This window comes from Lissotriton vulgaris, chromosome 9 (assembly GCF_964263255.1).
Source record: "Lissotriton vulgaris chromosome 9, aLisVul1.2, whole genome shotgun sequence".
Taxonomy (NCBI): Eukaryota; Metazoa; Chordata; class Amphibia; order Caudata; family Salamandridae; genus Lissotriton; species Lissotriton vulgaris.
The window spans coordinates 544690576-544703834 of NC_141697.1; the positions used below are offsets into that span (position 1 = coordinate 544690576).

The 13259-nt window shown below is 39.0% G+C and overlaps 1 protein-coding gene across 1 annotated transcript in view; it reads left to right on the forward strand.

Annotated features, from left to right (window-relative positions):
• Nucleotides 1-13259, forward strand: part of LOC147691746 (solute carrier family 22 member 6-A-like) — a 165835-nt gene that overhangs the window by 147540 nt on the left and 5036 nt on the right. Inside the window, exon 6 of the mRNA XM_086938030.1 lies at nt 922-1045. Coding sequence (XP_086794156.1) covers nt 922-1045 — 124 coding nt within the window. The remainder of the gene's footprint in view (nt 1-921; nt 1046-13259) is intronic.

Below are 13259 nucleotides of genomic sequence, written 5' to 3' on the forward strand. Positions count from 1 at the left end.
CACAGGCAGTCATTCATTAAAAAAAATAATAGTCTGTGACTCAGAAATTGGCAAGGGCCACCCTATTGTCTGGTAAGAGTCAAGCTCCCTAAGAGAAGCCAGCACACAATCTTTAGTCTTCTACGTATATGGTTTCTAGTATTGATCACTTGAACAAATTCCCTCTAAATGTACATACAAGTGCCTAGCTCAGCTCATGAGAATTAGTAGATGGCCTTCCAAAGTAACAGAATTTTTAGGATTATTGGCTGAACAAGCATTTTTGATGATTTAATGCCTCAGATTCCAAGGCAAAACCTTTTTAAGGGCCTGATTACCAATTTAGGAACTATTCATCACACCTGGTAAATACCAGTGCTGCACCGTTTGTTATTTATTAGGTGCTAGCACCTTGGGAATAACATGCATATTGTGATGTTTAACGCAGCAAAATCTGCATGAAACTGTATTTACCCCAGGGTTTTCCTCTGTTAACTTTTAGCAGGTTTGACCTGCTGAAATGTAAAGAAGTTTGAGGTATTTAACACATCCCTTAGTCATCTGATGTACTAAAAATAACCCTCATCTCGTAGTTCTGATGCGTGCATAGAGAGATGTTTACCCAGGCGTCAGAGAAAAAACAACAGTCTTATAATCAGTACCGAAGTCTCAAAGATGAGCACATCTTGTGGGCAAGGTTATCATGAGTGATAAAAACATGGCTGCAGCTGGAAGCAGGTATCATAATATATAGCAGTTTTTTTAACCTTCACACGGTCATTGCATTGGTCTGTGTGCATTCCAATGGATGTGATTATTGTTTGTTATAAATGGATATTAATGAAAACTTGGGTAAATCCTTCTAAATCAGATAAACACAGTCTAATCTGTTTTATGAAGTGCTTCATCAGTTACTTACTGGGATTCTTTCTCTTTCTCTAGGTTTATACCCGAATCAGCCCGTTGGCTCATTCTGAATGACAGAGCCCCCGAGGCTGTCACACACCTAAGGAAAGTTGCCAGGATCAATGGAAAGCAAGAAGATGGGAAGAAACTCACTGTAGAGGTGAAAACAAAGTATGAGCGAATCCGTTTTAGGGGGAGGTGCCAGGAATCATGGACTTAAAACCACCAAAAAGGCCAGTGGCTTCAGAAGGGATATTTCATACATTGGAACCGGGTACCATCAGAAGTTTGCCCTTTTAACCCACACTAGCTTTCTATTTGCAGTTACAAGGCTCGGGATAGGGCAAGGAGTGAAAGCAACGGGATGTAAACAGATCTCTTTAAATCCTCTTCACTTTCTGTACCTGCCACTGCATTGTTGGCCACTGACATCAGCGCTAGCAAAGGCGGTGCCACTGATATTATACACTGTGTTAAAGTGTACCAGCCGAAGTGCCAGGACAAGCAACGGCTACTCCTGGATACTCGTAAGAGTCGTTCATGTCTGGCAAATCTGTTGGAAACTTTGGAGTCTTCCAGAAAGGCATGCACCTTCAAAAAGCTGCGATGCTACTCTGAAGAAAACATGGGAACCATGCATCAGAGAGTAGCTGCCACACGTTTTGTGAGCTCTCACTGTTACAGCACAGACAGAAATGTTTTTGCACTTCACCTTCCCCTCGGCAAAACAGCAGATAAGTGCCACACCCTGCTGTGACTGATGTTCCTCTTTGCTCCTTGTTGGAAAGTGGTTTATTGGGAGTGATAAGTAGTGCCTTACTACTAGTAATAAGGCCACAAACACAATAAAAGTTATGTTAGGGTCTCAATAAATTAATCTCCTATTCAACTCTTAGTAGCCGTCAATGAGCAGGCAGGCTTCACTTAAAAGACAGGTGTGTAAATCATTTAAACCACCAATACATTAATTAAGTAGTGCGCAACAAACAATAAAAATCCAACACCAATTTATGAAAATTGGAAATATTTTTACCTTTAAAATGACACCAAAATGACATCATCCAATGCAGGGAACCAGAGAAATACATTTTTAAAGAATACACACTATCTAGTGATAAAAAAAACAATAGCGCCAAATTGGGACATCTGGTTGCGCTTGACCGGGACAAAGTCAATGTTTGAAGCTGACCACAATGGAGCCCTGATCGGATACTGTAAGCAAAAGATCTTGGTCCAAATTTTACCTTTGTACTTAGAAATGTTTCTGGAGCTTTTTCTCTCGAGGTCAAGCAAGGCTCCTTTTCAGGCCGGATTCGTGCCGATGTCATCGGCTTGGTTCAGCGGGAGCCCTCAGTCGATTTGCAGTTCGACTTGGTCGGCTTGACTCTCAATGTCAGGTCAATCACCTCATGGAGCTTTTCCCAAAAGTTGCTTCATATTTTCTCTAATTTTCTGGAACTTCTTCCTGAAGTTTTTCTTGTGGGTTCAAAGTGTCTAAAACACCAATCCAAGGGTCTAGAAGCTCTGCAATGAACTTTGGGATTTTGGGACTAAAATTCCCATAATGTACCTGACCAAATTACTGGACGCAGCTGTTGGAGATGATGCAGGTGTGCTCTGTTAAACTGTAGCTTGCGGGAAGTCCACTTCTTAACCCTTGTGAAGCCAGGCAAAGTCCTTAGGGATAGTTACAAAGAGGTCGGTGGTAGTGTGCTCCTCATTCAAGGAGAAGCGTCTGCACATATGGTAATAGATCTCAAGATTACAGAAATACATGTGTAGTTATAAACTCATCATGGATTTTCACCAACAAATAATGGGTGCTTGTATAGCCTGAGACGCACTCACCACCAGGAGTGTTGTAAAGCGCACAAGGTGCATATCATCCTAAACTAGGAGCAGGCTAAGTTAGCACACCACCTAATGTTAAAGTATTGTAAACTCTAGGTAGTCCTAGATCTTTCCTTAGAAACGATTGCAACAAACATATGATAACTATTTCGCGGTTGGATATGCACAATGTCCAATTCTTATATTGCAACAACTGATTCAGAGATCCAAACCAAGTAGTATTCTTTAAATTCTTTATTAAAAATCCATGTGTAGATTAGACTTCTCAGCTCACACCGCCGACACGTGTTTCGTCTCTTTGCAAGACTTTTTCAAGGCAGATATTATAGGCACGTCTTGTGGGTATATGTAGTAGGCCAGCCCCTCCGAGTTTCCCTGTATCCAAAAGTTGAGCCCCTCAAAGCTTGATGGTGATAACTTGATAAACACTCAGCAGTCCTCTCATAAAGAACAAAGTAAGTGAGGAGTCTTCCAACAGGGATGCCACTTCTAATGATCTTCAATATGACCGCTTCCTCCAAAGTGTAGCATATTCTTGCCCCAGAAAGTACTATTCTTCCAAAATTCAAAATGAAGAAACTCTCTCCTGGAGAGTTAGATCTACGCCAAGCCACTAGTTTGGCTAGGATTCTCTAACACTCCTCTTCCAGCACCTTCACTAATCTAATTACAGGGGCTCTTGTGTGGTGGGTGTGCAGGAAGGGGGGGGTGACCCTGTGCTGTCAGAAGTGCCATTTTCCCTTTGAAGACTAGTCCGACTACTCCACCCAAATCCTACCTTGTGCTTCTGCAGCTGCAGTTCTCCACCCACAGTAAATCCGTTGTGTCTCTAGAAGGCCACTTCACACCTCATTAAGACAGCTTGGCTCAGCATGGCGGAAGCTGGCCAATAGAGAGAGGGCAGCTGTAAGGCTATGTTTTTTCCTTAATGTAAAGAAAGTTCTATAACTTATTTTCTGTAATAGTTATAACAAATTGAACAGTGGCAAGTTGTTGGATTTATTCTGACTATTAATGTAAGTCTTTGAATTACATTTCTAGGTCGCTCTTGTAAATATTTATACTTAAATAAAATATTCCCTTGTTAGCCTATTGAGCTAGTTTTTGACAATGGGGAAAACGAGATTGGCGGTCTTTCTTCACCAGGGCATATAAAATATATTTTATAATCACCATGTTTAAAGTTACAAGGTAACCTAGGGAGACCTTACTGGTGACTTGTATGTCAAAATAAGATACTTTAAGGCTTTTTAAGTACCTTTAATTTCAAAGATGAATTTGTGTATAATTGTAATGTAGCCTGACGAGCAGTGCTGCCTTTAAAATGACAGCTGGCAACACAGTAGTGCACACTTAAGTGCATTAAGTATGTAGGGCCTCTAAACCTACATGCTCAATTATATACCAGAGACTTACATCTAGAAGGTCAGTACCAATTGTAATGACACCTAATTACCATATACTTTTAATAAGAGCACAGGCTCCTGGGTCTGGTTAGCGCACAGTCAAAGTCAGAAAACCAACATCTAGTAGGCAAAATGAGGGGGGGGGTTGGGGGACACTGCAAACAGATCATGATTTCCTACACTTCTCCACAGGGATTGAAATGCCCTTAAAAACAAATTACATTCATAACTAGTCAAACATATGACTGAGATGGGCAGCTATACATTTCAGCCAGTCCAGTAGCTGTCAATCATTTATACTTGTATCCAGAGCAGATAATGTGTGAGATAACAACAGAAAGCACACCGCTGATAGTTCTGCAGTAAGTGCAGGTGCATGAATGTAGTAGATGTTTGACAATTCACAGTGCATCTATTTTGCATATCTATCTAAATGAAATATGGTGGGACATGGGACTTGTCTTTTTTCACAGAGATATGTATGTTTCCCCTTCTTCAAGATATTTGTTTTTTAATAATACGTCTACATGATAGCCATAGCCCAAATCCCTGTAGATGTGTGGGCATTTTTATTTTAAGAGTATATGTTGCTGGTCAGCTGCAGTTTGATGAAAACACGTTTTTATAAAACAAATTTAAGATTGTCAGAAAGTTAATTATTACCTGAGGAAGATGGTATTCCTCCACATATAATAAAGTTCGTGACTTATTAGATTCAGTTCAAGGTTTCAGTAATTTAAACCCAAGATCAACCCCTGCTACCTATGACACACAGCAGTCAGGCTTGACTTATAGAAAATATGTAAAGCATTAGTAGTACCAAAACAGTTTAAAAGGCCAAAATACCGAAAAACACAATAAAAATCCATCGAATTTAGAAAAATAGAGACATCTTTAATTCACAAAATGACATCAAAACCACAATAAAAATCCAATAAGAATAGGAGGTATGAATTATTGAAGTTGTAAGTAATAATGCTGCTAAACTCTCAAGAACGGATATATGACGTTAAAACGCATACCATTACAACGCATGCTTTTACGATGTGGAGTTTACAACGCACCTAAGATTACAATGCATGATTTTGCAACACATACATTACAATGCAGCTCCATAGGGATACATTGAAAGTACCATTACAACGCATAACATTACCACGCACACCTGTTCAATACATGCTATTGCAATGCATACTAAACCTATGTAAAAATGCTTTTGATGCTCCCAAGAAAAATCCTGGAAAAATGAAATAAACAAATAAACAAATATTGATATATTGCAGACGTAAAAATTACAATACTCTTCCCAATGTAAATCAATAGAAGTACACATCATAACTATTTTAGTAAAAACACAATAGGGTCAATGGCAAAACCAATGTGTGCATTACAAAACAAAGGAAACTGGGATCCTTCCACTATATCCACTGTAACTCTACAACCAATGTCTAGACAAAATGGTTGCCATTCTAAAGGAGCACATAAAGACTCACATTTTCACTACATAATAAATATACATTCTGTCAGTTTCTCAATAAAGCGCAGAAATCTATTTCAAAGCATACTTTCTTTTAAAGTCTCGATAACCCCCCAAAAATGTGTAAATTCAGCCGACCACCATTTTGTGCTCAGTGGTACAGTGACTTCCCTGGTGACCAAATGCTCACAATTCGGATTCCAAACATTGCCATCTATTGACTGAAGTAAGTGAAAGTATAACATAAAATACATTTAATTAGAACAGAAATAATTCCGAAACCTAAAACGAATTTTATTTTATAATACATTTCCAGAGTTTGGACATAGACATACAGCATTAACATTTGAATTATTTGCCTAAAGACAAACCCCTGTAAATTTATGCTTAGCTGAATTAAAAAAAAATATATAATTTTAAAAATGTCTTTACCTCAGGGAAAGTGGTGGTCAGTGTTGGGGGCAGAAGTACTATTCTAACACCACTGGGCTTTTGCCTCAGGGAAGGTGCTAGTCAGTGGTGGAGGGCTAAATTACAATTCTAACTCCACCGGGTGCTTGCCTCTGAGAACTGCTGGTCAGTTGTTGGTTTATTAAATGCAATGCATTTACAGTGGAACATACAGTCATTACACCTTTTGCACACAGGAACACAGGACCAGTGAAAAAATCAATAAAAAATGTATGAACAAAACCATAATGTTTTCTCCAAACCATAATCACAGCACTTGTGTACCAAGCAAAAGACCTTGAGAGGTAAAATGTTTGAAAAACCTAATGTTACAGCCAATACTAACCAAAACATTTCTCTTCAGTATCCAAAAGAACACAAACAACAATCAATGTAAAAAAAAGAAAGTAGAAAATAGCAAAAAATTACAGCTCTTTACATAATAATAATTTACAACACCGCTGTTAATGGCAAGTTTTCATTTCAGAGCAACTCAACAACACCCAGAAGGGAGAAAACCAAGTCAGCCGCATAAAAATCGCCCCCTGAGTATTTTACAACGATGACAAATTGGCACCCTCACTAAATTACTTTGAGCAAACATGGATTGGCGATCTAAGCAGGTCGCGTTGCAGGAGGAAGCCAAGATTCCCTCTTAAGTGCTCGAACTGTTACACAACCTTCTTAGAGAGAAGTGCAAAGACTAATAATGCCATTGAGGGATGGCACAGCTCCTTCAACAAATCAATCAGAAAACCTCACCCAAACTTTTATCAACTCTTAAGAATTTTGAGCAAGGTTTAACGTTTCCAAGAAATGAGAATAGCGCAATCACTGACTGGTAGTCTGAACCCATGAATTTCCAAAAGAACAAAAGCAATGTCAGAACGACTATTGGGACAAATTCAACAGTTTTTATTTATGGTGGCTCAGACTACCTAGACAATAATGCACACATACTACACTTTTAACTGACATTAACACCAATTCTATCCTGTTTTGCATTTAATAAAAAAAAAATTGAAATGGTTTTTCTAAATTAAACGAATGCTGGGTTCTTACCTGGTATTGTCTTCTTTCTCCAACTCTTGGTGATTCTTAAACAACCATCCTTCACCAAGAGCCTTGAGCACTTCACTAATCAAAATTTTCAAATTTATAATCCATGAAGCAATCCAAAACCTGTTGTAAGCTATCAAAGGAGACACAGCTTTGCATAGCCATATTTTCCTGCAAAATCACTGTTGGAAAATGTCATGTGTAGTCTAAAAAACGCAATCCCCCCAGAAAATCCAGAAAAAGTTGTGTTTTTTGGCAAAAATTGATGCAATCCACCATCCATACGATTGAAATGCCACCATATCCTTTGAAACAATTAAAAAAATCCAAAAACCAAAAGTCCTCATGCTCCAAAAATCTAGCATCAATGAAAAATCCAGAAAATAAATTCCAAAATGTCCACAAAATCCAATAGGCGATCCAAGGCATCCATTTTTTGCTTGCTCCCATGTGTTTCTTTGGAGCGTCATAGATTTAATAAACTTTGTTGAAAAAAACACGTCAAAAAGATAAAAAAACTGTTTTTTTTAATTTGGTTTAAAGAAATCCTAAACTTTCTTTACATTTTTTTTTATCCCAATTAAAAAAAAAACAATCATCCCAACATGGGCCTACAACCGCTACCTGCATAGGAATTAAAATGGTTGTTAAAACATTCAAAACATACATCTTAGTACTAACATGCATCTTACCAGCTCCCTCTTCTCTCCTTACAATAAAATTAGCCACCTATAATCACTGTTTAATAAATAAAATGTGACTTACCTGACTGCAGCTATTCCTTGCTTTCAATGTTGACTGTGATAATCCACCGTTGGAGTCCCCCTCTTTGTCCTGAGTACAAGGGGGAGCAGGTTCAGTCCTTCAGGGTTCCTCTCAGGTCACAGACTGTAAGTCTAGCCCTCTTTTGTTCTTCCACAGGTGTAGAAAGTGTTCCAAAAAGGGTGCCTGGAAGTGTCACATTAATGCTTATTATTTATAAACGCAGTGGATAAAAATAATAACCAACGTTCTTCATTTAACTAAAAATATATATAAACATAGACATATGAGGGATTCTAGTGAACAAAACTTGGTGTTCTTTTTAGTGCAATACACATTAGAGAAAAGACCACCTGAAACCGCCAGAATTATGGCACCGTCTATTCCCTTCAGGAAACATGACATTTATTATATTTTTATGAATTGGAAAGGATCTCCCTCCTTCCTCAATCAATTCCAAAATTGCAACATTACCATAAACAGAATTGCAATGGAATAAAGTTTATCAGGCAGAGTGACAATACTTAAAAATCTTTTCTGGATTTACTGATTAGGGGTGGCTAATGCCCTCCTCTACACCACCCTCTATGGCAAACCCATTGAGAGAAATATCAAATTGAATTATTCAAGCCTCCACCCTCAGCCTCTAAAAGAATGTTTACCATTTAACCAACTTCTCTTCAGTAGACATAAATGCAAGCTAAATACTGATTTGTTCAAAGAAGTGAAAACTCATAGCTAGATGATACTTCAAAAAGTTACTTATCCTTAATATTAATTAAAACTTGGACTATACAATTGAATTTGGATTTTAATAAAATTCAGAATAGTGTTGTAATCATATTTCAAGCTGGTCCCAATTAAGAGATAGCAGAATTAGTATTTAATACTGCTACTGGGCGTTTCTTTACGGGCCAGCCGGCCTTGCTATAGTTTCGGTGCTAATCACTGTAAGGACATTTTAACTTTCGTTTTTATATGTCCTACTTTTAAATACCATACATCCCGCCTTAAGGGCTGCAAGGCCTTCACAGGGGTGATATTATTAAATTGAAAGACGATTTTCTCCTGTCAAAAAGGGTTATTTTGAAAGGTTTGGTGCAGGTTTTAATCTACATTAACTAGCCTACAGTGGTAGACCTGGAGTCATGTTTGCCAGGTCAAACTTGTAGATGGCACAGCAGTGCTGCGTTCCTTAGTTAACATTTAACTTTTCATGACATGCATGTATGTTAGGTAGCATATAATATGGCCTTACACGAAAGTTAAATATACCCATTAGGTATTGGCCAATTTTGATATATGTTAGGGTCAGAGCATATGCACGGAGGGGCCTGGTTAGCAGTCTAAGTGACCTAAGTCAAAAAACCTACCAGCATCAGCCCACAAAACACGCATGATACCACGCAAAAAGCGTCACTTTCTCCCAGTGATAAACTGTAGTTTACTGATCAGATAGTAGGCACAGTTTGCCTTATTCTGCTGTGCCCTGATTCAAAAATAAATAACAATATTTGCCAGGGTGTAATAGAGTATCAAGTTCAATGAATTTACATTTTACAAATTTCAAGTTTTGCGTATGTCTGGTTATTCTCAGGAATAGAGATCAAAGTGAATTTCCGTCTCCACACTGCACCAATTTGTAATATAATTAAGGAGAGCAAATCACTATAAAAAAACCTGAAAAGAATTAATACATATTAGAAATGTTTGAATATGAGCAGTACTGAATGATTTTGGTTTGATTTTGAAAAGCAGAACTCTGAATCATTTAGGATATCATCTAAAGCAGACTTCTGAGTGAGTCTGGCATCAGCAGGAATAGAGCTCAGAGTGAATCTGTCTTTCCCCAGGGTGCCTCAGAGCTTTGCTTCTGGTATGCAGAATCACTGCTTTTCACTCAGGGATCAACACTCATTTAGTGCTCTTCCTGAGAGCTATGTGTGAACCTGAGTTTTTTAGAATCCACAGATTTGAGTGAGTTGAAGTATTATCAGCACCATTGCATTTAGTGATCGTGAGCGTTATCCATAGTCGAGCTCTGAGTGAGTCTGAGAATATTCTGCGGCAGAGCTCTGTGTGAGCCTGGGTATTGTCATTATCAGAGCTAAGAGTGAGCATGGGTATACGCAAATCCATACTGTTAGTGAGTTTGGGCATTGTCAGAAGTAGAGCTCAAAGTCAGTCAGCATGAGCTATGAATTAGCCCTATCATTAGTACTCTGCTGTTGGTGAGTTTGAGCATTAGCAGTAGCAGAACTCAAGAACAGTGTGGGTGGTATCAATGCTCTTACTGAGTATTTCTGAGTTAGGCTTTTATTAGTACCATTATTCATAGTCAGTTGGACTCTGAGCTTTTGTCGAGTCCCTATTTTGTCAGTAGCAGAGGTCTGAGTGAATCGGGGAATTTTCAGTAGGTGAGTTCTGAGTGACTCTTGGTGTGCCTAGGTAGTGTCAATTCCAGTACTTTCACTGAGTATGGGCATTACCACATGGAGCTCTTAGTAAGCTTGGGTATTGTTACAGAACAGATCTATGAATAAGTCTGATTATCATCAGAAGCAGAGCTCTAAGAGAGATGGTAAGAGTTTCCATAATCTGGAGTAGGGGTGTGCAAAATATGTGTAATCACGTAACCATGCTAAATTACCACAAAATGAAAATGCATTCCTCACACCTTGTGTTAAAAAAGTAAGGCGATGGGGACTGATTTCATGCTTTAAAAAACACAGTAACTAGCACCTCATGTTATGCAAGCACACATCCACTTGCTTTACTTCAGCCTACTCCTGCCTCGCTATCCCTTGTTTTCCCTGATCCCTATGCCACATCCAATCCAATCTATCCCATTCTGCTCCACCTTTCACCTCTTTTCAACTTTATTTGGACTTTTTATTACTTTTGGACTCCCATTGTGTGTTTGTTTTACTTTTTTTTCCAGTTAATACATGTTTTTACACATGCACACCTAGCTATAGCAGAGGCAGGCAGCTCCGCTGTCTCAGATTACAGCACCCCATGTGGTTGAAGGTGGTGCAAGGTGCCTTACGCCCCACCACATTTTTATCAAGAATGGGGTTGCAGTGCTTATTTCATATGTGCAGCACACCTTCCTCTCATGCTAAGAGTAGGTGGTAGGTCCAGCAAGGGTTACAGCCTACCACTGTGCAAGGTTCTGTGGGGAAGTGTCGGTTGCAGCATGCACTGCCACACTGGGGTCTCCTGCACCCACCAGCAAGTGATGTTCTAATGAGCCAACGTCATTGGCCAGGAGCAGACCCGCTCGGCTTGCTCGGAGTGGAAGTAGCAACGCTAGGTAAGTGATGTGGTGTCAAATTTAGTTTAATATTACATGTATTACTTTTCAGGTGACATTACATCCCAGGTACGATGTGTGATGTGTATTTTTGTATACATATATAAGTATGTAATTATAACATACATTAAATATACATTTATTTTTATAATCTTTATGAGTATTTATTATATCTGATATATGTATTGATATATATCTTACAAGGGCTTACGGGCTTGAAACGCGTTGTGTTGGGTCTCTCTAAATAAATAACATCTCTGCCCAGAAGAAACTACGGAGGTCTGTGTCTCTTTCCTCGCCTAATCCGCCGTGTGTGGAATCGGGAAGTGGTTGAGTTTCCAGGATATATATATATATATATATATATATATATTCAACTTTGAGCAGAGGATTATTTACCGGGATCCATATCCCTTAGTCAGGTGGCGTGTTGCGCTCGGCTAATCCCATCGCCGAGTATTGACCATGTCCAGAAAAAAATGCTTTCAAAAGCAAAAACACGCACTCGGAAAGGTGCAGCAAACAAGGGGTTTATTCACGAGGTAACGCTACCCGTTTCAGCACAAGGGTGCCTTGATCACACGTTTGACCTTAACCAATCATGAACAGCTTATGTACAAACAAGAATGACCATAATGTTAGGTAAACATAGTAGAAGGACACATTCAATGCATGAGGCGCGTCGGCCATTATTAACTAGTCATTTCACGTTATATGTCTATTACACCATAGACTTGCAAACATAAAATTTTCAACAGAAGCACGAAAGGAGACATAAACTCATTCTCCTCAAGCATGTAGAATCATATAGTGCCTGTATGGTATATGACATTTGTCTGCAGAAGTAAACTGTGCCTCTAAAATCGCATCTTCTTCCCATAATATCGGAGAAATAATGAGGGAAATTATAACATAAATTCCAAATTAATCATACCACTGTCCTAATGTATTGTTAGGCTGACATAAAAGGTGGCTGCATTACGAGACTCTGATGTGCAAATTAACTGGAAAGTACCAGTAAAAGGTCATCTCTCGAGAGGCATGCGAATGCTTCACTAGTACATGAAATACATTTCTAATATATGTTAATAATCACAGGTAATTATTTCAAACAAATACGCGGGGCAGCCATGGGTTCGGCTTTTTCTCCCAACTTCGCCAATTTGTTCCTGGGAAAGTGGGAAGAAGAAATCATGACAAATGTAGATTTTATGGAGGACTTCAAAAAAGTACACATATGGTCTAGATACATAGACGACCTCTTTGTCATTTGGCAGGGCACAGAGGCCGAAGCCATTTCCTTCATTGCCAAGCTGAACCAAAATAGCTACAACATCCATCTGACCTATAATATCAGCAGAGAACGGGTGGAGTTTTTAGATACTAGCATTGAGAATCAGAATGGCACACTCATTTCAAAACTCCATAGAAAAGACACTGCAGGTAACAGTTTACTGCATGCCCTTAGCTCCCATCCTGAACCTCTTAAATGGAGCATCCCCTATGGGGAACTCTTAAGAGCCAAAAGAAACTGCACTAAAGAGGAAGATTTCATGCATGAAAGTGACACCATACTCAAACGGTTTCGGGAGAGGGGATATCCTGAGGGGGTACTGGCCAAAGCCTTCACTAAAGCCTCGAATGTTCAGAGATCAGAGACCCTCAATCCCATGCCTAAACCCACTAATCCATCAGATTCTCCCAGAATCATAACCACCTTTAACCAAAAGTCCAAACAGGTTCACAAAATAATGGTTGATAATTGGAAAATCTTAAAATCAGACTCCATTATAGGACCTAAACTCTCTGAAAGACCACTGATTACGTATAGAAGAGGCCGTAATTTAAGAGACATGTTGGTAAAGAGTGACATTTCGGATAGTAAGGGCCAACACATTAGAGGGCTAAGTGGGTTTTACCCTTGTGGACACTGCAGGGCCTGCCGCACCAGTGTGATGGTGAAAGAATTTGAGATACCAGGGACCAACGCTAGAAAACAAATTAAACAATTTCTGACATGTAGTTCCTCTTTTGTGATCTATATTTTGGAATG